This window comes from Synchiropus splendidus, chromosome 4 (genome assembly GCF_027744825.2).
Source record: "Synchiropus splendidus isolate RoL2022-P1 chromosome 4, RoL_Sspl_1.0, whole genome shotgun sequence".
In the NCBI taxonomy this organism is placed as follows: domain Eukaryota; kingdom Metazoa; phylum Chordata; class Actinopteri; order Syngnathiformes; family Callionymidae; genus Synchiropus; species Synchiropus splendidus.
The window spans coordinates 31,902,538-31,929,805 of NC_071337.1; the positions used below are offsets into that span (position 1 = coordinate 31,902,538).

A 27,268-nucleotide genomic window follows, 5' to 3' on the forward strand; every position below is an offset into this window, starting at 1 on the left:
ATTTGGAAGCAGCTTAAAACAGTGACTTCATCTGGCTTGTGATGCGCTGTTTGAGGGGCAAAGTGCTCATGAAAACAGGTGAGCTACACTGACTTGCAGTCCCTTTCCAGGGAACGCTGGGTTTCATCACTTTGAACTTCAGCTAAATCAGGAATATCAGTCACCTGACCAGTGTGGCAAGAAGTCTGTCCATTTACAGGCAAAAGATGAAGTTATTGAGATTTAGGAGCCGATATGAAGGCGATGGAAAGACATTTTTTCACTGAGTGCCTTTAACCATTTTACCATCATTTTCATTTTCAGCATCACATTTCACTGAGCACTTTCAAAGCCTTTAAAATCACCAATATATTTATAGAATTAAAGCGCAGCCAAAACGATCTGCAGTATAACTGATCCAATGTCTGCTGGCTCCCTGACCTTCTCTCTTCTGTTGTGTGTGCTTTTATAAATGGCTATTTTCACCGTGCATACATTTTTTTTCTGTAGAAGAAGCCTGCTCCCATGATACACATCCAACCACAGAATTAAATCATGCACATAAAAACCTCTCTATTAGAGGACACCAGTCCATTTTTTGATGGGGGATTTGCAATAAAGGGGTCCTCGTGTTCAGTTTTTTAAATCTCACACAGTAAGAGAGCAGCATCAGCAAAGTGTCCAAAACGCTCTGGTTACACTGAGCCATATTAGAAATGACTACACAGAGTTTGCGCAATAAAATAGCTAAATCATTTTTATTAAACATACTTTGTACATGAATACGTTTATAAATACAAGATTTTGCTCAAGTTGAAGAACATAAATGTTTTTGGACACATGCACATAGAGGCACACACCCTGTATACTCTCCAATGGCTGGTCATGAAGAGGTCACACCTCATTATGTTTCTTACCTGCAACATTTTTTATTCGTTTCATGGACGTTCTCAACAAGTTCTGCAGTGCTTTTTTGTTTTCCATAAGGGCAGGAGGTTCCTCAACTCAGGATCAGACAGTAGCACTTCTGTGCAACTGCTTGACAACCTTTTGCAACTTCTTTTGGCTGAGTGCTTCCTCCTCTTCCTGATGGGTAGTCGTCTCCACCCTACTCAAGGGCCTGGACCTCTGGCTTCTGTAGAGAGCCCACGGCGGTTCCCCCACACTCCCGCTCTCACTGAGGTCACCCAGGTGCTCCACAGAGTCACACTTCTCTAGATCTGAAGCTATGGTCTGTAGACTGACGACCGAGATACAGTCAGAGATGGAAGGTCGAATTTCTAAGCGCTTTTGGTGACCCCAGCCATTCTGCCGGTGCTTTTCCACCCACAGTCTGGTTCTTTCTCCATCGGCCCAGTCACACTCCACCCCGCTGACCCCCTCACAGTTCCCGGTGTGACTCCCAGCAGCATCTCCAACCTGAGCCTCAGCACCAACAGGGGAGCTGCGCCCCACACTGGCCACATGTTGTCCTTGTCTGACCTGGGCTTTCCCCCGATGAGCATGGATCTGCTCACTGATCTGCTCCAGGTTCCGTAGAGCTACAGAGTAGCGGGTTTTCCCTTTTGCCACCTGCTCTTCCAACTGCACAACTTTGGCCTTGTGTTCCTGGAAAAATAAATGTCGAAGTTCAATATCAACATTGATGGGTGTGATTTTATCTATTCAACTCTGTTTTTATTTTTATTTATTAATTTATTTTATTAATTTAAATTAATTTTATTAATTTATTTTTATTTTTGTATTTTCTCCAAATGGAACTGGATTTAAGCAGAGAAACCAACTTTCAGCCTGTACAGCTTAAGGGTAGATTCAAAAACCATAGTTGGTAAAACATTCAACGATAAAAAAAAAAAAGCTGCACTGCAATCCAAGAAAAATTGGGCCAGAAACCTCCTATGTCTGAGTGACTAGAATTATGCTGCACAGTTGCAGCCCTCGGTGTGTACACACTCTCCGACTTAGCAGGCTGGAAAGATGTGGAGGGCATAACAACAAACAAAATACCTTTTAAAGTTACAATTGCTGATTCCAAAAATACAGTGCAAAATTATTTCTTCCAATCAAATAAGTCACATATATTACGCCCTATAAGTGCCTGTGCTTTAGAGGAGCATTCTCAATCTTTTTAGAATCTTGTGGTTTTTGTTCCAACCAAACAAGCACACATCGGTCAACCAATCAGGTGTCAGCTGACAATCACGGATGACAGATGACCTGGGTGGTGAAGCTGTGTGTGCTTGACTGGTAGCAACAAAAACCCACACCCACTGCGGCCCAGTTTGGTGACCTCTGCTTTAATGGACGTCCGCCAAAAGCCGAAGCCTGAAGACCCGATGTCTCACTGAAACAGAAAAAGATCTCTGTGAACTGCTCCTTCACCTCCAGAATCTGGTTGAACTGCGCCTTGAGCTCAAAGTATGGTTTGGATTTCAGGATGACTTTCTTGAGGGACTTCTGGAGGGACTGGACAGAAGCCTCAGCTTCTTGACAAAGCTGTGTGACTCGTTGGTGTTCGAGCTCACTGTGAAGACGCTCTTCCTCAGCCTGGTTCACCTGGCACAGGAGTAAATGGGTGTCAGCAGACAGAAATAGTTCATTCTTAATCCCTGCATGAATTACTCTATATCAATTTATGTTTGGCTCAGTACACTATGTGATTCAGTGACATTTCTAAATGGAACCTTTTGACAGGATACATTCATACAAGCCAATCATGCACCTTAGTGGTGGCATGGTTGAGCATCTCTTGCCAAGTGGGGTCCATGGAGTTGCGGTCAGCCAGAAGGCCTTGTTCGGCAACATACACCATCTCCCTGGCAGCAGTGTGCATGGATACGGCCCGCTCATATCTCAGGGCCGCTTTCTGAGTCTCATGTTGGGCCTGAGAGAACAGCACATGGTCACACGCAAATGGGTGGTGCAGAGACAGTACTGAAAAGAGAAAACAGGAACACTTGCCTCTTTGGCAAGTCTTCGTGCTTCGTAATAGGGTCTGGCTTTGTCAATGCAGGTCCCTAGATGTGAGGCCTGAGCGTTCAAACTCCGAGCGGTGTCCGTGAGAATTCTCCTGTAGCTGGAGTGGGCATCCTGGTCACAAGAGTCACACCGTGTCAGGTAAGCCCTGCTACATCTGACTCCAGATAGTGCAGGACGCCCAGGTACATGGTCAGGTAAAAGACACTTTGAGACGAAGCTAATTTGAGGATCATTTTCCCAGGCAACAAGACGGTGATGTTTTAGTTCCTTTCGAACTCGAGTTCGAACTGCCATTTGCTGACGTCAGAAAACATACATTGAATAAAGCCTTCCACCTTCCAGTCATTACCATATTTGGTTGCGTGACGCGCCGCCCACTTGGCTCATTACCATTTGCTTGCGTGACCCGCTGCCCACTTTGCCGCCCACTTTGCTCATTACCATATTAGTTGGGTGACGCACCGCCCACTTTGCTCATTACCTCATTTGGTTGCGTGACGCACCGCCCACTTTGCTCATTACCACATTTGGTTGCGTGACACGCAGCGCACTTTGCTCATTACCACATTTGGATGCGTGACGCGCCGCCCACTTTCCCACCCACTTTGCTCATTACCACATTTGGTTGCGTGACGTGCCACCCAGTTTTCTCATTACCACATTTGGTTGCGTGACGCACCGCCCACTTTCCCGCCCACTTTTCTGTTGACCATATTTGGTTGCGTGACGCGCCGCCCACTTAGCTCATTACCATATTAGTTGCGTGACGCGCCGCCCACTTTCCCGCCCACTATGTTAATTACCACATTTGGTTGCGTGACACGCCACGCACTTTGCTCATTACCATATTAGTTGCGTGACACACCGCCCACTTTGTTCATTTACCACATTTGGTTGCGTGACGCGCCGCCCACTTTGTTCATTACCACATTTGGTTGCGTGACGCGCCGCCCACTTTGCTCATTACCACATTTGGTTGCGTGACGCGCCGCCCACTTTGTTCATTACCACATTTGGTTGCGTGACGCGCCGCCCACTTTGCTCATTTACCACATTTGGTTGCGTGACGCGCCGCCCACTTTGCTCATTACCACATTTGGTTGCGTGACGCGCCGCCCACTTTGTTCATTACCACATTTGGTTGCGTGACGCGCCGCCCACTTTGTTCATTACCACATTTGGTTGCGTGACGCGCCGCCCACTTTGCTCATTTACCACATTTGGTTGCGTGACGCGCCGCCCACTTTGCTCATTACCACATTTGGTTGCGTGACGCGCCGCCCACTTTGTTCATTTACCACATTTGGTTGCGTGACGCGCCGCCCACTTTGCTCATTACCACATTTGGTTGCGTGACGCGCCGCCCACTTTGCTCATTACCACATTTGGTTGCGTGACATGCCACCCACTTTGCTCATTACCACATTAGTTGCGTGACGCACCGCCCACTTTGTTCATTTACCACATTTGGTTGCGTGACACGCCGCCCACTTTGCTCATTACCACATTTGGTTGCGTGACGCACCGCCCACTTTGTTCATTACCACATTTGGTTGCGTGACGCACCGCCCACTTTGCTCATTACCACATTTGGTTGCGTGACGCGCCGCCCACTTTGCTCATTACCACATTTGGTTGCGTGACGCGCCGCCCACTTTGTTCATTACCACATTTGGTTGCGTGACGCGCCGCCCACTTAGCTCATTACCATATTAGTTGCGTGACGCGCCACCCACTTTGTTCATTTTCCATATTTGGTTGCGTGACGCGCCGCCCAGTTTTCTCATTACCACATTTGGTTGCGTGACGCGCCGCCCACTTTGCTCATTACCATATTAGTTGCGTGACGCGCCGCCCACTTTCCCGCCCACTTTGTTCATTACCACATTTGGTTGCGTGACACGCCACGCACTTTGCTCATTACCATATTAGTTGCGTGACGCACCGCCCACTTTGTTCATTTACCACATTTGGTTGCGTGACGCGCCGCCCACTTTCCCGCCCACTTTGCTCATTACCACATTTGGTTGCGTGACGTGCCACCCAGTTTTCTCATTACCACATTTGGTTGCGTGACGCACCGCCCACTTTCCCGCCCACTTTGCTCATTACCACATTTGGATGCGTGACACGCCGCCCCCTTTCCCGCCCACTTTGCTCATTACCACATTTGGTTGCGTGACGCACCATTATCATTACCATATTAGCTGCGTGACACGCCGCCCACTTTCCCGCCCACTTTGTTCATTACCACATTTGGTTGCGTGACATGCCACGCACTTTGCTCATTACCATATTAGTTGCGTGACGCACCGCCCACTTTGTTCATTACCACATTTGGTTGCGTGACGCACCGCCCACTTTGTTCATTTTCCATATTTGGTTGCGTGACGCGCCGCCCAGTTTTCTCATTACCACATTTGGTTGTGTGACGCTCCGCCCACTTTTCTGTTAACCATATTTGGTTGCGTGACGCGCCGCCCACTTAGCTCATTACCATATTAGTTGCGTGACGCGCCACCCACTTTGTTCATTTTCCACATTTGGTTGCGTGACGCGCCGCCCAGTTTTCTCATTACCACATTTGGTTGCGTGACACGCCGCCCAGTTTTCTCATTACCACATTTGGTTGCGTGACGCGCCGCCCAGTTTTCTCATTACCACATTTGGTTGCGTGACGCACCGCCCACTTTGCTCATTACCATATTAGTTGCGTGACGCGCCGCCCACTTTCCCGCCCACTTTGTTCATTTTCCACATTTGGTTGCGTGACATTTGGTTGCGTGACGCGCCGCCCACTTTGTTCATTACGACATTTGGTTGCGTGACGCGCCGCCCACTTTGCTCATTACCACATTTGGTTGCGTGACGCGCCGCCCACTTTGCTCATTACCACATTTGGTTGCGTGACGCGCCGCCCACTTTGTTCATTACCACATTTGGTTGCGTGACGCGCCGCCCAGTTTTCTCATTACCACATTTGGTTGCGTGACGCGCCGCCCACTTTGCTCATTACCATATTAGTTGCGTGATGCGCCGCTCACTTTCCCGCCCACTTTGTTCATTACCACATTTGGTTGCGTGACACGCCACGCACTTTGCTCATTACCATATTAGTTGCGTGACGCACCGCCCACTTTGTTCATTTACCACATTTGGTTGCGTGACGCGCCGCCCACTTTGCTCATTACCACATTTGGTTGCGTGACGCGCCGCCCACTTTGTTCATTACCACATTTGGTTGCGTGACGCGCCGCCCACTTTGCTCATTACCACATTTGGTTGCGTGACGCGCTGCCCACTTTGTTCATTACCACATTTGGTTGCATAACGCACCGCCCACTTTGTTCATTTACCACATTTGGTTGCGTGACGTGCCACCCAGTTTTCTCATTACCACATTTGGTTGCGTGACGCGCTGCCCACTTTGTTCATTACCACATTTGGTTGCATAACGCACCGCCCACTTTGTTCATTTACCACATTTGGTTGCGTGACGCACCGCCCACTTTCCCGCCCACTTTGCTCATTACCACATTTGGTTGCGTGACGTGCCACCCAGTTTTCTCATTACCACATTTGGTTGCGTGACGCACCGCCCACTTTTCTGTTAACCATATTTGGTTGCGTGACGCGCCGCCCACTTAGCTCATTACCATATTAGTTGCGTGACGCGCCGCCCACTTTGCTCATTACCATATTAGTTGCGTGACGCGCCGCCCACTTTGTTCATTACCACATTTGGTTGCGTGACGCGCCGCCCACTTAGCTCATTACCATATTAGTTGCGTGACGCGCCACCCACTTTGTTCATTTTCCACATTTGGTTGCGTGACGCGCCGCCCAGTTTTCTCATTACCACATTTGGTTGCGTGACGCGCCGCCCAGTTTTCTCATTACCACATTTGGTTGCGTGACGCGCCGCCCACTTTGCTCATTACCATATTAGTTGCGTGACGCGCCGCCCACTTTCCCGCCCACTTTGTTCATTTTCCACATTTGGTTGCGTGACGCGCCGCCCAGTTTTCTCATTACCACATTTGGTTGCGTGACGCGCCGCCCACTTTGCTCATTACCATATTAGTTGCGTGACGCGCCGCCCACTTTGCTCATTACCACATTTGGTTGCGTGACACGCCACGCACTTTGCTCATTACCATATTAGTTGCGTGACGCACCGCCCACTTTGTTCATTTACCACATTTGGTTGCGTGACGCGCCGCCCACTTTGCTCATTACCACATTTGGTTGCGTGACGCGCCGCCCACTTTGTTCATTACCACATTTGGTTGCGTGACGCGCCGCCCACTTTGCTCATTACCACATTTGGTTGCGTGACGCGCCGCCCACTTTGCTCATTACCACATTTGGTTGCGTGACGCGCCGCCCACTTTGTTCATTACCACATTTGGTTGCGTGACGCGCCGCCCACTTAGCTCATTACCATATTAGTTGCGTGACGCGCCACCCACTTTGTTCATTTTCCATATTTGGTTGCGTGACGCGCCGCCCAGTTTTCTCATTACCACATTTGGTTGCGTGACGCGCCGCCCACTTTGCTCATTACCATATTAGTTGCGTGACGCGCCGCCCACTTTCCCGCCCACTTTGTTCATTACCACATTTGGTTGCGTGACACGCCACGCACTTTGCTCATTACCATATTAGTTGCGTGACGCACCGCCCACTTTGTTCATTTACCACATTTGGTTGCGTGACGCGCCGCCCACTTTGCTCATTACCACATTTGGTTGCGTGACGCGCCGCCCACTTTGTTCATTACCACATTTGGTTGCGTGACGCGCCGCCCACTTTGCTCATTACCACATTTGGTTGCGTGACGCGCCGCCCACTTTGTTCATTACCACATTTGGTTGCGTGACACGCCGCCCACTTTGCTCATTACCACATTTGGTTGCGTGACGCGCCGCCCACTTTGTTCATTTACCACATTTGGTTGCGTGACGCGTCACCCACTTTGCTCATTACCATATTAGTTGCGTGACGCGCCGCTCACTTTCCCGCCCACTTTGTTCATTACCACATTTGGTTGCGTGACACGCCACGCACTTTGCTCATTACCATATTAGTTGCGTGACGCACCGCCCACTTTGTTCATTTACCACATTTGGTTGCGTGACGCGCCGCCCACTTTCCCGCCCACTTTGCTCATTACCACATTTGGTTGCGTGACGTGCCACCCAGTTTTCTCATTACCACATTTGGTTGCGTGACGCACCGCCCACTTTCCCGCCCACTTTGCTCATTACCACATTTGGATGCGTGACACGCCGCCCCCTTTCCCGCCCACTTTGCTCATTACCACATTTGGTTGCGTGACGCACCATTATCATTACCATATTAGCTGCGTGACACGCCGCCCACTTTCCCGCCCACTTTGTTCATTACCACATTTGGTTGCGTGACATGCCACGCACTTTGCTCATTACCATATTAGTTGCGTGACGCACCGCCCACTTTGTTCATTTACCACATTTGGTTGCGTGACGCGCCGCCCACTTTGTTCATTACCACATTTGGTTGCGTGACGCACCGCCCACTTTGTTCATTTTCCATATTTGGTTGCGTGACGCGCCGCCCAGTTTTCTCATTACCACATTTGGTTGTGTGACGCTCCGCCCACTTTTCTGTTAACCATATTTGGTTGCGTGACGCGCCGCCCACTTAGCTCATTACCATATTAGTTGCGTGACGCGCCACCCACTTTGTTCATTTTCCACATTTGGTTGCGTGACGCGCCGCCCAGTTTTCTCATTACCACATTTGGTTGCGTGACGCGGCGCCCAGTTTTCTCATTACCACATTTGGTTGCGTGACGCGCCGCCCAGTTTTCTCATTACCACATTTGGTTGCGTGACGCGCCGCCCACTTTGCTCATTACCATATTAGTTGCGTGACGCGCCGCCCACTTTCCCGCCCACTTTGTTCATTTTCCACATTTGGTTGCGTGACGCGCCGCCCAGTTTTCTCATTACCACATTTGGTTGCGTGACGCGCCGCCCACTTTGCTCATTACCATATTAGTTGCGTGACGCGCCGCCCACTTTCCCGCCCACTTTGTTCATTACCACATTTGGTTGCGTGACACGCCACGCACTTTGCTCATTACCATATTAGTTGCGTGACGCACCGCCCACTTTGTTCATTTACCACATTTGGTTGCGTGACGCGCCGCCCACTTTGCTCATTACCACATTTGGTTGCGTGACGCGCCGCCCACTTTGTTCATTACCACATTTGGTTGCGTGACGCGCCGCCCACTTTGCTCATTACCACATTTGGTTGCGTGACGCGCCGCCCACTTTGCTCATTACCACATTTGGTTGCGTGACGCGCCGCCCACTTTGTTCATTACCACATTTGGTTGCATGACGCGCCGCCCACTTAGCTCATTACCATATTAGTTGCGTGACGCGCCACCCACTTTGTTCATTTTCCATATTTGGTTGCGTGACGCGCCGCCCAGTTTTCTCATTACCACATTTGGTTGCGTGACACGCCACGCACTTTGCTCATTACCATATTAGTTGCGTGACGCACCGCCCACTTTGTTCATTTACCACATTTGGTTGCGTGACGCGCCGCCCACTTTCCCGCCCACTTTGCTCATTACCACATTTGGTTGCGTGACGTGCCACCCAGTTTTCTCATTACCACATTTGGATGCGTGACACGCCGCCCCCTTTCCCGCCCACTTTGCTCATTACCACATTTGGTTGCGTGACGCACCATTATCATTACCATATTAGCTGCGTGACACGCCGCCCACTTTCCCGCCCACTTTGTTCATTACCACATTTGGTTGCGTGACATGCCACGCACTTTGCTCATTACCATATTAGTTGCGTGACGCACCGCCCACTTTGTTCATTTACCACATTTGGTTGCGTGACGCGTCGCCCACTTTGTTCATTACCACATTTGGTTGCGTGACGCACCGCCCACTTTGTTCATTTACCACATCTGGTTGCGTGACGCGCCGCCCACTTTGCTCATTACCACATTTGGATGTGTGACGCGCCGCCCACTTTCCCGCCCACTTTCCCGCCCACTTTTCTCTTAACCATATTTGGTTGCGTGATGCACCGCCCACTTTTCTGTTAACCATATTTGGTTGCGTGACGCACCGCCCACTTTGCTCATTACAATATTAGTTGCGTGACGCACCGCCCACTTTGTTCATTTTCCACATTTGGTTGCGTGACGCGCCACCCACTTTCCTCACGGTTTTAATGGTGACTGGTGGAAAAAAAACTTTAAGAATGACAGTGCTTTTTCAACCAACAGACGTTTATATTTACATCCTTCAAGTCAGTTTGGATGTGCAATCTGTCCTGCTATAAATAAATATTAAATACAACTTGTAGGAAAAAGTAGATACTGAAGTTTGTTGGAGGAAAATAACAGCTGTTTTGGCAACATAAACAGACACAAATGAATAGAAACATTGTTAGTCTCAGAAAGGATTTGAACCCAGTGAGTTCATGGCTGAGGCCTTTACCTATGAGCTCTTTTGCGTTTCTGAGTTCCCGTGACAAATGGGCCTCAGAGGCTCCAGCCTCTGGTGCGTTGACTGGATGAATTGGATGGTGACATGTGACCATTTCATGCTTGTGATTGGCTGAGCTGATAGGCTGAACGGTTACCTTTCCAGTGAACACGTTTTTTGCCAAAATACAATGATTTGTTTTTAGGGTGATTTTAACTATGGTGGTCAAGTGTGAGGAGCCGAGATTTGCTGACCAGCAAACTATCAGAAGGAGGATGTTTGAAGCTGATTTGGCAGAAGGTAAGTGTTTGAATTGATAATTGTGGTTCCCTGTGGAAGAACTTCAAATCAAATAAACATGAGCAGTGACATTCACTTCAGCATTCATGGAGGAGCGTTGACTGGGTTGTGTCGTTTCAGCCTCCAAGTTAGTTTTGTTGCAACTATGATTCACCACCGAAGTGAGTAAACATGTCTTACATCCAGCTGTAGCTCCAATTGGTTGATGTCATCACCGGCCTGGTTCAGATGCTCTAGTTCCACCTGCAGGTGGAGAGAGTGGCACAAACAAGGCTTTCAGCAAGTAGTTCTCATAAAATAGGGAAACACAAGTGGTTGCTAAAGATATTTCAGTATCTATTCTTGACAACTGCTCAGAATTTAGTGGGATGCACATTGTCCTGGACTCATCAGGAGTCAAGGCACTGACGTGCGTCTCCCTACGTGTGATATACTGGAGTCAAGTGAATGTACTACTACTCCAACTTCTAAACCTGCAGTCGTCTTCCTATTACTGTTGCTCCCATTTGTATCCAGTCACGTGAGGCCAGCTAGAAGGTCTCCCTGCCCCCAACTTTGATTGGATATTACAACTATCCGTCATCTATATGTGTCCATTCACTCTGAGGGCACCTGCGCCTGCACGGCTGCTGCTAAGGGCCTTGGACATGACGACACAAGGCAGCTGAATTCTGATTGGACGAAAACTCTAACCTGGAAAAACAACACTGGGAAATACTACATGACCATATATACGTACCACATGAATATGATTATTATATAGACTATATATATTATATTTAAGGAAAATACATAAAAAATGAAATTCACTTTTGTCATTTGTTGGTGATGTTAGGCCAGCAGAGGCCTGCCACTGTTAAGACTTTTCGTTGTTAAAAATGTAAAAAGAGTCAAGCTCACTCTGAGAGGGTATTTGGAAAACTACAAAAAACATTCTTTGCATTGTTGTGACATCACAAATTTACAGAGCTCATGGATGTCTGGTGATGGTACACACACGGTTCCTGTGGACAGTGTTCTAGAAAGGAAAATAAACACTGATTGGTCACCTGACACTGCAAGTCACACCGGGTCCTCCACGGGTACAGCGGGAGAGTCATAGTAGTGATGGGCTGATGAGGTTTCGTGAAACAGTGTCCTAATTTTCAAAGTTCAAAAGTTGGCGCTCTTGGTTCAAAAATGCTGTGAGATTTCATTGCAAATGGCGTTCAAATCCAAATATCTTTAGAGCAGTGTGCCATCAGAGTGCGCTGAAAATAAGGACACTGTTTCATGAAGCCTCATCATCCCATCAATAGTTCAACAAGTGCAGTCTGCAGCCAGATCTCTGACGCTTATGAATAGACATGGAAGGTAATTCGTCCAATACTAAAGGAAAATGTACCTGGATTCTTGGATCCAACTCCTCTTCATGTTTCCCACAGTCTACATTTGAGGGGTTTATTATATCCATGGAATCCATAGCACTGTTATCCTCAGCTGCGCCTGACATCACAGGAGAAACATGTCAAATCTCAAACAGGTAGGATTTCATTTCAGCACGACACCCAACCAGAAGGTAGCAAAAGCTAATAGGCTACAGCACCGGTATTTTCCAGTGATTGTTTCTGCCTCATGAGGCGCCTCGTGGTGGACCTTTCGCCATAGCACTGGTCCTGTACTTTAAGAGACACTTCTGACTCTGTCATTGAGTAAAAATTAAGTTACGCTTACCTTAATTAAACAACTTTATTTTTAACAACCACGCGATCCCCCATTTTGACATTTTCATTTGACCTAAACAGGGATGTAACAACACAGAGGCCGCATGGAGGGGCGTGTCCAAGTTGGTAAATCTAAGACAACATATGCTCTCAGCCTTTTGTAATTGTAATGTTTACTGTTGTAATATGCACTGTACATAAGCCGAGAGCGTGTGTATGTATGTATCGGACACATTACATATGTACACATCATGTATGCATAGAACACATTACAATTACAAAAAGCAGAGAACATATGTTGTCTGACATTTACCACAGTGAGGCGCTACAGTACCACGGGTCAATTACCTTTCCGCGCTAGTACAGTTGAAGCTACGGTGACTCGAGAGATGAGACAGAAAATAATTTCTTTCCCGGTCGTTATTTCTCTTCCGAACGTAACATTCCGCAAAGAAGAACGGCGCATTGAGGTCTATGGAGGACGTACCTTCAAAACAATGGCCTTTCATTTCCCTGATCATGTTGAAACAGGACATCACATGAAGGCTGTTCCCCGACAGTCACATTGCGGTGAATTCAGACGGTCATTGGATTCGACGGATGTTCGCTCCTGCGTTTGCGGAGACGTCCTCGTCGCATCCCCGAAAGGTCATTGATCGCGGACCAACAGTCTGACAGGCAATGCTACACAACGGCATATGTAAGGGACCATCAACAAATTCTCGTTCGCTCAATGTCTAATCTAATGTCTAACCAATCATGTCAATGAAACGAGAAAGAACTGTGGAAAATAGTTTTACTACACCAGAAAAATGACTTAAGGACATAGTAACTCAAGTAAACAATATGCATTAATAATAACCCATTCGCGTTATTTCTAACATTTCTCCAATAGCATCCAGAAAAGGTGTGCAAGAGGATACAAAGTCATTGTAAATAAACAACAAGAGGACACAAGACATATCAGGGAGAGCAGGTGCTATATCTAAATCATAGTTTACAAGGTATTGACAGTTCCAGGAAATGAGAGTCATTTCCTCCAAAGTAACTGTCAGTCATCAGAACATAAGACACATGTGAGACAACAGTTTGTTGCATTGTTAATAATGACTGACAGCTACTTTGGTGGAAATTGCACCCATTTTATGGAAGGTACTGAAGAAATATGACACAAATATTAATGATTCATAATTAGACTTCGGTAAAGAAATTTAAACTGCTGTACCGAATGTCTCTCATGCCTTTTGATATCTTATAGTGACTTGTTACCATTCTGAACACATTTGATATTGATATTGTACAAAATAGAAATAAATTGTGAATTATTTTTATTTGAATTCTCAAAATTATAATATCAATAACTATTCTCTTGCAATAAAATTAGCTCCACAATTCTCTCTCTTAAAATGGTCCTTTATCATTGACATGATTAATTTCACTAAGAGATTTATGGATGACAATTTTTAATGGTCCCTAACTGACGCAATGTTGTAGCGCTGTCTGTGAGACACTTGGCTTAGTTTGTGGGCCCTATTCATGGTATTGTTGTCAAGGGTTTTAACACCTATAAGACCTGAACAACAAGTAATTTGTTTTAGATCAAACAAATTGGCACAAAACTGCATTCTATTATCATAAACTAGGAAGGAGCGTCGGTCACGACGCATCAGCCGTGGTCGGTGTGACTTTACCTGCCTGCCACACATCATTTCCACACCGGTATAACCTGAAAAAGAATATAAAATATACAAGCTTGCAACTGTAGAGAACAAGGGAACCAAGGTGGACTTTTAAAATCTCAATCCGAACAAGAGAGCAGAGCATCCTCCGAACTTGTGTCATGCAAACAGAATATTCACGTGACTACAAGATATATGTGATTGGTATAGGAAAGTTTATGGATGATTAACACTGCTGTCTGGCCAAATTAATGCAGTTATGCTGGCCATATTGTGTCTGACAGTTCGGCTTCTCAACTTAACTCACTACTTTCACCTTGCCTGTGAAAGATGATTCCACAGGATAAGTTTCTAAGGTTCCGCTCATAGTAGCATCCGTAAGCAGCACATAAGTCCGGTAACAGCGGATATCTTTCACAGTTACGTCAGTGGTCAGCTGAAAACATTACGGTTAGGGTATAAAAAGAGGCACTTGAATATAAAAAGCGCCTCGCAAGATTGCCACGCGCGTGAGGTTTCTAAGACATCAAACCGCTTGGCAATCGGTAGAATATTCCGCGCATAAATCTATTTAAATGCCGCCAGGTTCTTCATTTCTCCATGGACTTCAATATGCTACAATCTCTGCATGGTCCGGACCAAGATGGCGTCGCTGTTAGCACGTCCCTGCACAGTCAATACGACATCGCATCAGAATCAGCTGAGGATCCCACTAAATAGGAAAGGGCTTTGGTACATCGTGCAATAATGAAAAATAAATAAATAAATAAACAAATGAAATAAATATATTAAAAATAATAACACAAATAAATAAACAAATCAAAATGAATAAAAATAAATAATAATAGAAGTAATAAATAAATAAACCACAAACAACAAGGTTTGTTCACAAACAGTCGATTGGACACTCGGATTGATCCGAGTGTCTGAGACAGTCGTCCCCAGTTGCACGTACTGGCTCCGGCCAGGGGAGCCAGCTCAACGTGCCTGACTCCCCTGCAAGCTTGTCTTGAAGCGGTGCTGGGAGAATCGTGTTGAAAGCAGAGCTGAAGTCCACGAACATGCTTGTGGCATAGGTTCCTGGGGAGTCCATGTGCTCCAGAATGAAATGAAGGGCCTGGTTTACTGCATCTTATACAGATCTGTAGCTCTGTAGACAAACTGCACTGAGTGTAGGAGGGGAGCAGTGACAGATTTCAGGTGGGATAGAACCAGGCGCTCAAAAGAGTTCATGACCGCAGACGTCAGCCATGAAAATGGTTTACAGTTCACTATAAGACATTCAGACATACACCAAGCACAGTCAAACCAAAAAAATCTGTTGCCCACGATGGATAATAATAATAACCATTATTAGTACAAGTACTATTAGTATTATTATTAGTATTATAAATAAACTTTTATTAAAAAGTAAAAAGGACTGGTATTTATAGACAGTTTAAATGTAAAACATGATCCAAATTCAGATTATGGAATACCTTGAGTCCATTCAAGCGCAGTCTTTACTATATTTATATCAAGTATAATTTGATCGAATATGCTGAAGTATCGTGGTGAACTCAGCTGCTTCCAACTTGGTTGAAAATAACATCCCCAACAACCGATTGGCCTACAATATAATTAACATTAACTTAACATTCCCTCTTTTTTTTCAGCCCAGTCTGTAACTACACTAACAGCATACTTTAACATGAATATTTTACTTAAATAGACAAATCAGTTTTATCAGTTGGTATCTGACGTGATGATATTCTGGTGATGAACAAAAAGGGCTTAAATAGATATAGATTATGCAAAGAGGCATATTATGACACATTTATTAAAAACTGCATGTGAAAAATACTACAGTGTGAAAGACGCCAATGGATTTCCTCTATTCTTGCAAGGTGATTAATTATTGAGACCTTTGCCGTTTCCAAAACCTCTTGACCTCGCCGTGACCCTGAGGTGTGACGATCAACACTCTGTTGGAGGGATCCTGCCACACAAGACAATCCAGACTCTAAAAAACACAGCAGAATCATAGGTTACACACATATGCTGCAGATAGATCAAAACTCAATTCAAGTTTGAATAAACAAGATCTGAATTAAGGAATGTTACTCATGTTAGTTAAGGGAAATGTGGCTCTTCTCCACTCACATGAGAGTAATTTGGAGTTCAACACCTTATGTCATGCTTTTATCAAATTATGTGTTAAACTGCTTCACTGTCAGGCAAATAATTGCCAGTGTTGTACCAAAAAGACGATGACGACGATCCGCAAAGGCTTTTTTCGTTCATTACTTTCTAACTCTACACACCAATAAATGCTAAAAAAAAACATAGCAGTAACACGCGTGGATTGAAATTGAATGAAACAACAGTGGAAACACAAACGTTTCAGCAGAGTCATGTAGGTCTGGACCACCGACACAAGCTGGATATTGGACCTTGACCCAGTACAAGAGGACTGGGGATTGTGTGTTGGACACACTGTTTTGTTGCATGGGAGCATCACAGGTCACAGTCCTGGCTCCTTTTCACTTCACCCTGTCCATCACAGACTTCACCCACAACGCCCCATCCTGCCACCTGCAGACGTTCTCTGATGAGTCTCCGATCGTCTTCCTCATTAAGGACAGAGACGACAGACAGTACAGGGAGCTGGCGTAAGACTTTGTGGACTGGTGGCTGAGCAACCACCTCCAGATCAATGTGGGTAAAACCAAGGAGCTGGTGGTGGACCACTGTAGATATGGACCTCCTGCACCAGTGAACATCATGGGTACTGCTATAGAAAGGGTGGCATCATACAAGTACCTGGGTGTTCACCTGAACAACAAACTGGACTGGACTGAAAAGACATGGATGCTCTTTTCAAAAAGGGGCAGAGCAGGCTGTTCGTGCTCAGGCTGAGGTCCAAAGGCGTGCAGGGAATGAGGATCTTCTATGACTCTGCGGTGCCATCAGCCATTTTCTATTAAAGAACAAAACCCACATAACTGAGTGGTTTTTGCTTTTATTTGACCAGTATTAAACACTGAATCACTCCATATTGTGTCACTTCACTTGTTTGGGTCTCATTAAATGCGTCATCAATATCACAAATCTTGCATGTTTCGGTGAACTGATGACGGGCTTCGCTGTGTCCCGCACATGGCAGGAACACGCTTTTCAGCTTTGCATGATGCAGCGTGGCACTGCCGCAGACCGCGACCGTGATTGCTATGAGTCCGGGCTAAGGGACAACAGCAGTTACTTAAATAGTATTTTCATTTGACCATTTTGGCTAGATTGACTTTGGATATCCTTATTAGTTTAGTCCCAAGGTGTGGAAATTCAAAGTGTCAAAGCCATTAGACAGTGTCAAGACATTAAACAGACAATAGAAGAACACACTAAATATCGAAGACGTACACTGAGCAACAGTATATATAAAACACAAGGCCACTTCACATTGCATATTAAAACTAATTAAATAAATAAATAAACGTCGACCCAGCGGAATTTACTATTATGCAACCTGACAGCATTGGGCAGTAAGGAAGAAAGAAACCACTCTTTTGTGCACTGAAGGTGCTGCCTCGTGCTCTCAGGGTGTCCTGGTGGGGATGAGGCAGGATGGCCATCATGGGTGACAGTTTGGCCACAGTCCTCCTGTCTCCCACCTCCTCCACCGAGTCCAGAGAGCAGCCCTGGACTGAGCTGGGTGATACTCCCTGCCCAGCCTATTTCCAGGTGTGAGTCGTTTTTGTAGTCATTTTATTTCGTAGTGGTGTTGCGCGGCTCAAAAAACGCGTTTGGTGCGAGTCTGGGGTTATGCAGGCAGGACTGCAAATTACACCGGCATTGATATTAGTATCGGCTGATATCTGTTTTTTTTTTTTACATATTGGCATCGATTCGATGTTAAAATAATAAATGTGGTCAGTACTGTCAATCGATATGTTAAGTCAATCTAGTTGCAGTGTGTCGGGAATTGCACGTGACAACTTTGTTGCGTCATAAAATGTTGGGGAGGTGTTTCTGTAATGTTAACAAATGTCCGCCAGCCATTTTATTGTGTTTACAAGAGTACTTAGATATACGAAGCCAAAGTGGTTAGCTCAGACATTAGCTGCTAAATCACACTACACAGAAGAGAGTCCTGCTGAATCAATGTCATTAATAGTGTTGTTCTGGTTTGTTCATGAGTAACATCTTCAATCACAGCTTTCCCAGTGACTTCTGCAGACTGTCCACTGTCCTGATCCCTGGCAATTGTTATACAACTTTTTGAAGAAGCCTATTCTTGCACTGAAGTCTGCCTCCACTTTCAACTGGTAAAGCAGTAACCAGATGTTTTGGTGATCACTCTTTCTTTTTCATCATATGTGGTGTGGACTGGCAGGTTGAAAAGTAGCATTGTTGGTTACTTGTTTTATGACAGACACAATTTGAAAGTAAGACTTTTGGAGTTATTTTTAAAGCTCAGAAATAGCAAATAAAGGTTTGAAGTCAGATGTCATTTTAGCCGTTAGCTGTGAGCTAGAGGTGCAACTCCAAGTTGTGCAATTATTGAATGGCTTGTTTGCTCCAACTGTGAGTGTGTGGGAGTGCAACTTGTGCTTGTGTCGAATGCGCAGTTCCCTCAGTGAGTGGGAGACTGTGTGTGTGCACTTCATTCATAGAATATGTGACCGATCCATGCAACATCCTCAATTTGGCAGATCATTAACACGTTCTGCTCCAAGGCTATTAAACTCAGGGAGGTGCAGGTTGTTCTGTCTGATCAGTCAAGCTCAAACAGACGAACAGTAGTAATCAGGTGATTGACAGTCTGGTGCTGTTTGTTTCAGCTGATTGACTTGATTCATTAACTTATGCACGCTTGACTGGTTGGAACAAAAGCCTGCACCTCTGTGGCGCTTCAAGGACCAATATCTTTTCTTCAGCTATGACAAGCAAGGTTGCATTATGACTGTGAGGTCCCCATGCTGAGACTGCACTCTTGCCTCTTTCAAGGTGAGGAAAACACCTGTAGTGTTTATGTGTTTCCCCAGGTCAAATTCATAACGTAAACAAAAACTGTCCCACCTGTGCTCTGTCACGCAACACCTCAAAGTCTGCTTGGGAGAGAAATTGGTTGTAGAGAACCCCTGTAAGACATCACCGCAAATTAGAACTGAATGAAACTAGAGAATAGCATTCACTTTGCAATTACAGTTGCAAATAAACCTAGCATGCAAGCATGCATCTCACTTTCATTACATTCTATTTTACTAGTTATAAACATGATAATTCACTTTTCAATCTCAGAATATCTTTTCTCAGACATTCCCGTCACAACTTTTTACTGTCTCTGAATAAACACATTTCAGTGGCATATTTCATATAGTACATTTTTAATCAGTTTCAGTCTCTTCAAATATACTTTGACTATAACACAACATTTCTTATTGTTATTTTTCCACTGTAAAAGGAAACAGCTTCACCAACATTTAATATGACAAATCAGATTTTGTTTATGTGCAAAAGTGCATGGTCAATTTGGAAAGACAAATTTGTATAAGAACTTAGGCAAAGCTACATTTGATTTACAAAAGCATCAATGTTGGCTTACCCTCAGTGAACTGCAGTCGATCCCTCTCAAGCTCCCACAGTCTTATCTGATCGGTTACTGTAGGGGGAAGCACTGGTTTCTAACATACAAAGAGGACATCAAATGAAGTACATCAGTTCACTTATGACAAGAATCATCACTGTAGTCACTGTGAAATTAACATGTTCATGTACCTGCTGCAGCATAATGGGATGTGCTCGGGTTCTCAGGAAGTGAATAATCTGGAAATTGGCAAGTACATCAGCTATCAAGGACAGTTATTTGTTATGAGGATAACCAGGATGTGTTTTAAATGTACATGGAAATAATAGGGCTCCATCAACTCCAAAAATATTCAGCTATACCAACTTCCCTTACTGCTGAAAAAGAGTAAATTCAACTGTTCGATCTCAAAGTACATCAACACTGTAGGGTTGTTAAAAAGTTGAAACAGGTCAAGTATCTAACCTGTTGAGCGGTGATGCCGTTGGCGATGGCCTGCTGCACTGACTCTCGGGTGACCTGAGCCACCACAACATTGGGGAGTCTATACAACATCTCACTGAAGAGAGCAACAAGAGCAATCTGAAGTTCAGAGTCTGGAGGAAAAAAAGATCAACATTTTGCCACTTCTCCAACAGTTCGATGTCATCTGCCCGAGTGGAAGCAATAAAATCAACCTGTGTGGGCATATATCCGATAATTTGTCTCCACCACGATAAAGCCTGTGTTCTCAGCACCAGCAGAACCCAGGCCTGCTGCAGGAGCGGGAGAGTTGGTAGTGACTCCTGCCGCCAGGTTGATCGCTAGTCTGGTCGGGTAGTAGCGCCGTGACTTCCTCTGCCAGAAAGAGAAAATACATACAGCATTTGATAGGAATTTATAGATCAACATTTCATTTACTGGCATGTGACGTGGACAGGTTGGGGCATTGGTATTGGTTTTCTCATAACTCTATTGTGTCACCAATTTGGAAATGTACATGGGGAAAAAGGACATTTATATGGATACTATAAAAATCAGGATAAATAAATGTTCATTCTGACTCACTGAAATCTGTCTTGTAAGATCAAAAGTCTTATGTTGAAAAGGAGCAGTTACTAACGGGTCAGTTCTGTCCTCTGGATTACTGGAGTGTCAAGAAAGAATGAGTCTCACTATCTTCTAATATCATTGTCATCATCGTTTGTTGTGTCTTAAAAATACATTTAAAACTACGATTCAGAATCCAAGTCCTCCAGACTCTCAGAGGACTTAGTATTGCATTCCTGGGATAGGATACATCCATTCTGTCCTGCTAGTCATGAAACCATCCTGACAGGTATTGTTTTCATCTCACTTCATTTTTTTCATGAACCTGAATTTTAAACTGCATAGTACACAGCCATGCCGTATATGTCTGCCTAGCACGTCCTCAAGAGTAGACCGTTGGTTTCTGATTGAGATGAAAGGCATGTCGAAACTGGCTGCCGTACCTTACGCTGGAACACCAGGCCAAACTCCCGCAGATGCTGCAGGACGGTCAACAGTGACTCACTCATTCCTTCCACTGAGTAATCCTGCACACCAGAACCACAAGAGCAATGCAAACAAATGGTCATTCCAGGTTTCAACACAAGGGAATACATGCACACGCTGGCAAAATTAAGATATTGAATAATGAACTCACTCTGCCCAGAGTAGAGAAACTGAGCTGGAACAAGAAGGACAAAATCTCCACCAGATCCATCCCCCGGGACTGTAGGAGAACAGTGAAGTGACTTGTAACAACAAGTGACTAGTCTTACACAGCACAAGGTGTAAAATGTCTTGTTTATCAGTGCTGTGTTTTTAACTGACACAAGAGTGTATATGCAAGAAAATGAGGGCAAGTCGATGAAGTTCAGTGTGATTGATGTTTAGCAAATAATGAACATTGTTTATGACTTGATCAAGGAAGCATGACTGACCCTTAACACTCTTGACTCGTAACTTTGAAAATGCATTCTTCAACCAGCACTTGCAGAATCAAACTTCATTGAATAGTTGGATTTACTGTAGGCTGGAACAACTGTCACAACTTTTTTTGTTTTTTTAATGACTATTTTTTACACGACAATTAGAAAAGTTGGTGTGTTCATCAACACATACACGTCATATGATGTTTTGCTGCAGATCACCAATCCCGATCAGCCAGAGTGCCGATCACCACCGATCACTGGTACCAATCACATGGATTGACATTGAATTTGTAATGAAAATGATGAGACCTTCTGTGTCCATGATGTGAAAAATGAACCATTAAATCATTTACAGATCAGATCAGACACATTTTCACATGCCTCTTCAAGGAGGCAAAAAAAAGTGAAACCTTGCAGAATGCAGCAACTAGCCTGTCAAAAGGACAACTGAAAAACATTTAACTCGAAGTGAGATGTCGCGAATCTCGTGAGACTCTCCTGCTCTGTCAAGTTCTGGTGCTATAAATGGCGTATTTAATCGTAACACTCCCTACACAGCATAAATGACAGATTGAAAGAACCTCTACAGCAGACATGCTGCTGCCGAGGGAGCAGCGAGTAGGGAGGAGTGGACGCATCACAACCAGTGGGGCTTGCTGTCACACACGTGATTGGTTGTTGTGATCGGCAATGACAGGTAGTGATCAGCATTCACCCATCATGCTGAAATCGGCCTATCATGATCGGTGACCGCATCCCGAGAGAAGACATCATTAGACATAGTTGTTAAAAGACAATAAACAGTTGTTGAGGTCATAGACTAGTTTTACTTTCTTATTTTATTACTTTCTTTCATCACTCTCACTTTGCCTGACTCAACCAAACTTCTCAAATCTTTGTGCTTCTTACATGTACTGCGTGTACTGTATATTACATGTACTAAAATTTGCATTTTATTGGATAATTTACCTAATTGTGAGAGTACCTGAGCAGTTTTGAGGTACTGCAAGGTGAAGTACCACAACTGAGAGGCTGTGTCCAGCAGGAGGAATTGAAAACCAGCAGAAGTGATGCAAGGCGCCTCCCCTGACTCACTGCCACACACATAACCAGAGAGCATTAGTGTTCATACTGTTTTGAATTCAGCATTCATCCATCTTGAGTCTTTGAGGCCATCAGTAGTAGTGGCAGCCTGAATGATGGCTATGCAAATCTAATACCTCATATTTCCTAACACAAGCCAAAATCTCCATCTGCCTCATATACTGTACACAGAGCATTAACCTGACAGTTCCAGTTCATTTTCAGTATGCCTCAAGATTTGCCACTTTAAAATTAGAACCGCTGTCGTAAAAAATTACTGTAGTAATCATTCACCATTCACTATCTCCTCCTCTTTCAGACTCCACCACTAAGGAACAAACAGAGGACCTCTGGAGATAGAACTATTTGTGTGGCTACAGTCCATTTGTGGAATTCTTGACATGTTCTACGTGACTATTCACCACATCTAAATTTTTCATTAGATATGCTACAAAATTGTATTATTTAATTATTAATGGAGAATTACCAATATAATATTTTCATGAAAAATACAAAGTAATATGGACTGCTGTGAGCGTACTTCAACAATTCAACAATAACTAATCCATCATGCACCCATAAATATGTTGTTTGAGATTCTAGTCTTTGCGTGTTTGGTCTCCATACCTCTTCATGAGACCAGCTTGAGTCAGCAGCTGAGCCAATTCCTGGCTCACAGCAGCGCTGGGAGAACCCACCATGAAGTGAAGGATCACTTCCCAGCGCTCCATCGCATAGTGGTCCAGACTGTCAATGTCCCGAGCGTGTCGGTCAGGCCCCAAATTGGAAAGTTCTTCGGCCCAAACTTTACCTCTGCAAAGCCACACAGGGATAAGTCTTACACACCACAACTACGAGCAAGAGCAAGTTTACATTAGGGAATGAGGGGTCATCCCTGAGAATACCAGGGAACTTTTATGACAATAACCCACAAATTTTGATGAGAAGTGTAGTGGACCAAACTCATGTCATTTTCAAAGATTAGTGCAGCTCTCTGATCAGAATAGCTATGAGCACCATTGTTGAGTAGATGACTATCAAATAGACCTTCTCTGGTTCTCTTCAGCAAGGGATTAATCAAACATTACGGTAAGGGTCCCAAATGATATGATCCAGTGGTTCTGATTGGTTTACTTTGTTACAGTCATCTCACTTTATCTCATATTTGGGAAAGAACTGATTAGAAAAGGAGATTGCAAGTAGATCATTGTCATCATTGTGATGTGTGACAGAAGAGTGTCAGCTCGAGTGAAAGGGGAGCTCTATAGGAAGCACTATGTAGTGAGACCTGCCATGATGTGTGGGTTAGATTCCGTAACTCTGACACAAAAAGAAGAAGTAGAGTTAGATGCCAGGGGACAAACTTGGGGAGGTCAGCCTCAGGTGGTTTGGACACATGGAGAGGACAGACAGGGACAAAGATAGTCAGACACAGAAGCACAGAGAAACAGAAAAAGAGGAAGACAACCTTTGAGGTTCTTGGATGTGATATCAAGGATGTCATGAAAAGGATAGGTATGAGGAGGAAGAATGATCAGGATAGGTTAAGGTGAGGGAGCCTTGCTGTGGCAACCTGAGGGTAAATGTTGCTTTTGGAAAATCTGCTGATGAACATTGACTGTCTATAACTCATGGTATTTGCTGAAGCAATCAATGTCCATGATTCATTTTGTAATACTCAAATAACAGTAAATTAATAGACATACCCTCCAAAGAGTGCAATCCTCAGATTTTCTTTGAATACAGGATTTAAAATGTATCCCTGTAGACCACCCTGCAGCTGTTGACTGTGCCAGAGACGGAGACCTACAAACACCGACATGCACTCGTCGTGATCCCTGAAAAGAATGACCACAAGACAATGAAGTGTAATGAATTTTGTCCATTAGGATTTGAACATGTTTGCTACATAAAGTGATTTTAAATCCAGTGATGAAATATTTAAAAGGGCCCTACTAAGGTTTTCCATGTTTTAATGTTCCATGTTATCTACACTGGTAACAATGTGGAGGAATGATAATCATCCCTTTTGTCCGAATCATGTTCTAGAAATATGCCTTGACCTAGTGCAGGGGTCACCAACTTGGTACCTGCAAGAACCGGTTAGCCTGCAGAGATGAGGGGAATAGCCCACGTTTTTGTTATGTTTGATTTTGCGTTTCCTTTCATGTTACACCATCAGCGATTAAGGTGAAGAAGCAGTAATGTGGTTGGTGCATGAGAGGAATATCATTTACCATTCGTCATAATTAGGAGTGTAACAATTCATCTAGTAGAGCAATGCATTGATATATATCCCTATGATGGAACTAGATTGAGCCGTGTTCTGCAGGTTGCTTTCTAAATGGAAAATATTGATGTAAAAATGTTTAAAAAGTCATCAATTGATATTGGGAAATTATGCAGAGCATTTCATCATGGTGTGTGTTTTTCTGCTCTTTTATAATGATAAAGATGTTAATAGCCACTGAACAGTCTTTCTGTGACTGATGTCACAGCTGTAGACAAAACGGCACGTGGACAAAGCAGTGGAGCGAGAAAAGATCCAGCCATAGTGGTGATCAAGTGTTTGGAAACATATTGGGGTTGCAACAATTTAAGTGTTTGAAATAAGTCGTGGTTTGTTAGAAGTAAAATAGAAGTGCAACAATGTGACAAATCTATCCCACTAACCGTCAAGGCTCCTCCAGCACAGCGGTCAAGTGAGCTGCCAAACAAATATGAGCGCGCTGTTTGTTCATTAAATTGATAGCAGTAGCAGGTTCAACGGCTGACAATTAACCTGAAGAAATGTTGCTCTTCGTTTTAATATACTGAATTGTATCTTTACCTGGCTGTACTTCAGTTTTCATTTTTCAATTTAGAAATACTGCCATATGAATAAAAAACAATTCTTGAGTTTCAATTAACAATCTGGTAACACCTTATTCTTGTATGATCATTGTAGAGGTGAATTTGCAGTTAATTCAGTTACAATAAAAAAGTCACAAAATAAAATGTGACTGAATTGTTGACTTATTTGTATCCAGAATAAATGTATACTTGATTCCACAAGAAACAGTTATCTATGAAACTATGAAACTGCATTAGTCTAGTATCCAGGTCATTATTTCACAGCTACACAGCTTAGAATTGTTGGCTTAAAGGCTACTGAATGGATTTGACTGGATCGTTTTGAATCCTATCATTCTAAATTAGCCAATGCCATCCTTGAATCGTACCAGCAACCTCACACTATCAATACGAATCGAGTCGTTGTTAAAATCGTTACACCCCTAATAATAATACGGATTAAGTTATTGAGAAGTGTGCACCAAACTAATGGTAGGCCATCAGGTCACATGATGGCCTTGGAGATCGCCATTGCAAAAAGGTTGGTGAGCTCTCACCTACAGATTTTCACACTTCATCGGGACTGAGCGAGTTCATGGAACCCATGGCATGAATGGCACAGCACACTGTGTAAACACCACCACTACCGTGCCAATGAAATTCATGGGGCAATTATAGCCTCGTCGGTCAAAAAAGGAAATAAAACACCTTTGTCTAAATTAAGGTGATTTATGGTTCTATGGATCGTGCACCCAATAGCACTCGTCATATCTACATTTAATTACAAATTGATACCTAATCCATGTGATCGGTATTGGTAATTTCGAATCCCTACTCACCTCTGACCGTCTTTTTTCACCCATAATGCAACGGCTGCCTGAGGCAGTGGTTGGTCCAAGAAAATCATACGCAGTGCATAAGTCTTGGCCAGTGCAGGAAGCTCTCTGAAAACAAAACCTGTGTAAATCAGCTGCTCGAGGTTGCCTTTGTACAATCACCTCACCTGTAGACAGCCAGACATGTTGCAGGATGATTGTACAATCTGTCCAAAAGCTCTGGACTAAGCTCCCTTAGGTACTCGTGTAAATTCTTGCACTGTAGCTGGATACGCAGCTTCATTATCACTAGTGGAGAAGAGACACAACCTTGAGGAAACATCGAGTAGTAATATCCTTCAGTTCAGCGTAATACACATTCAATACAAACGCTCCTGCTACTTTCATTGGTTGTAATTGTTTTGTAAGAGATATAGACTCCTTGTTTTCTGCTGCTTGCAGAGTGTAAGGTTCCTCGGTTCTTGGATACAGTATTAGTGTCAAATCATGTTTTGTAGACGTTAGCGTTGACGGTAGCTAATAAAAGAGTTTTTTTTTTGTAAGAGTAGTTAAAATCCAACTTTGTTTAGCAGAATGTTGCTCGCATTTCGTATAATAGAAGAGAATAGCACATGTCGGAACAAGTGACTTGCAAGTGGAGCGCAGCAATAATCCTCACAGTTACTCTATTCAAAACAACGAAGGGAGACTAAAGCAGTAAAATGAAATTTGCACCAGATTCCAACCAGCATATGAATATGAACCTCAGCTTCGTCGATTTCTGATTTGAAGCGTAGAAGAAGATACGTCACTTCTGTTTTTCCTCTTCTTCTGTTATAGACGGTGTCAACCTAGCTCTCTGCTCATTACCGCCATCTTCTGGAT

At 44.3% G+C, this 27,268-nt stretch overlaps 2 protein-coding genes across 5 annotated transcripts; both read right to left on the reverse strand.

The window, feature by feature from the left end:
* Positions 1 to 718: 718 nt before the first annotated feature.
* Positions 719 to 13,318, reverse strand: sh3bp5lb (SH3-binding domain protein 5-like, b). Its single transcript, XM_053862947.1, has 7 exons — positions 12,959 to 13,318; positions 12,153 to 12,253; positions 10,949 to 11,011; positions 2,941 to 3,069; positions 2,702 to 2,863; positions 2,362 to 2,535; positions 719 to 1,587 (listed from the first exon to the last, which is right to left on the reverse strand). Exons 1-7 carry the CDS (start codon positions 13,005 to 13,007, stop codon positions 991 to 993), a joined length of 1,275 nt encoding a protein of 424 aa, XP_053718922.1. The 5' UTR covers positions 13,008 to 13,318; the 3' UTR covers positions 719 to 990.
* Positions 13,319 to 15,934: 2,616 nt separating this feature from the next.
* gtf2h4 (general transcription factor IIH, polypeptide 4) lies at positions 15,935 to 27,267 on the reverse strand. 4 transcript variants are annotated; one of them, XM_053864028.1, is made up of 14 exons: positions 27,148 to 27,267; positions 26,572 to 26,692; positions 26,408 to 26,512; positions 24,443 to 24,574; positions 23,364 to 23,549; positions 22,639 to 22,747; positions 21,383 to 21,451; positions 21,189 to 21,272; positions 20,394 to 20,553; positions 20,182 to 20,312; positions 19,908 to 19,955; positions 19,735 to 19,813; positions 19,209 to 19,270; positions 15,935 to 16,152 (listed from the first exon to the last, which is right to left on the reverse strand). In XM_053864028.1, the coding sequence occupies exons 2-14, from the start codon at positions 26,685 to 26,687 to the stop codon at positions 16,045 to 16,047; spliced, it is 1,389 nt and encodes a 462-aa protein (XP_053720003.1). In that variant the 5' UTR covers positions 26,688 to 26,692; positions 27,148 to 27,267; the 3' UTR covers positions 15,935 to 16,044. The 4 variants fall into 4 exon arrangements, with proteins under 4 accessions (XP_053720003.1, XP_053720004.1, XP_053720005.1 ...); XM_053864029.1 differs by having other exon boundaries at positions 27,119 to 27,204; XM_053864030.1 differs by having other exon boundaries at positions 27,130 to 27,158.
* Position 27,268: the final 1 nt, after the last annotated feature.

Coding starts and splice junctions, on each gene's coding strand:
- sh3bp5lb (XM_053862947.1), bottom strand. CDS start 13,007: ATGTCCTGTTTCAACATGATCAGGGAAATGAAAGGCCATTGTTTTGAA. Junction 12,254..12,958: donor GAAAGGCCATTGTTTTGAAG/GTACGTCCTCCA, acceptor CTGTGATGTCAG/GCGCAGCTGAGGATAACAGT. Junction 11,012..12,152: donor AGTTGGATCCAAGAATCCAG/GTACATTTTCCT, acceptor CTCCACCTGCAG/GTGGAACTAGAGCATCTGAA.
- gtf2h4 (XM_053864027.1), bottom strand. CDS start 26,726: ATGTTTCCTCAAGGTTGTGTCTCTTCTCCACTAGTGATAATGAAGCTG. Junction 21,273..21,382: donor GTTTCTCTACTCTGGGCAGA/GTGAGTTCATTA, acceptor TCTGGTGTGCAG/GATTACTCAGTGGAAGGAAT. Junction 19,271..19,734: donor TCGACTGCAGTTCACTGAGG/GTAAGCCAACAT, acceptor GATGTCTTACAG/GGGTTCTCTACAACCAATTT.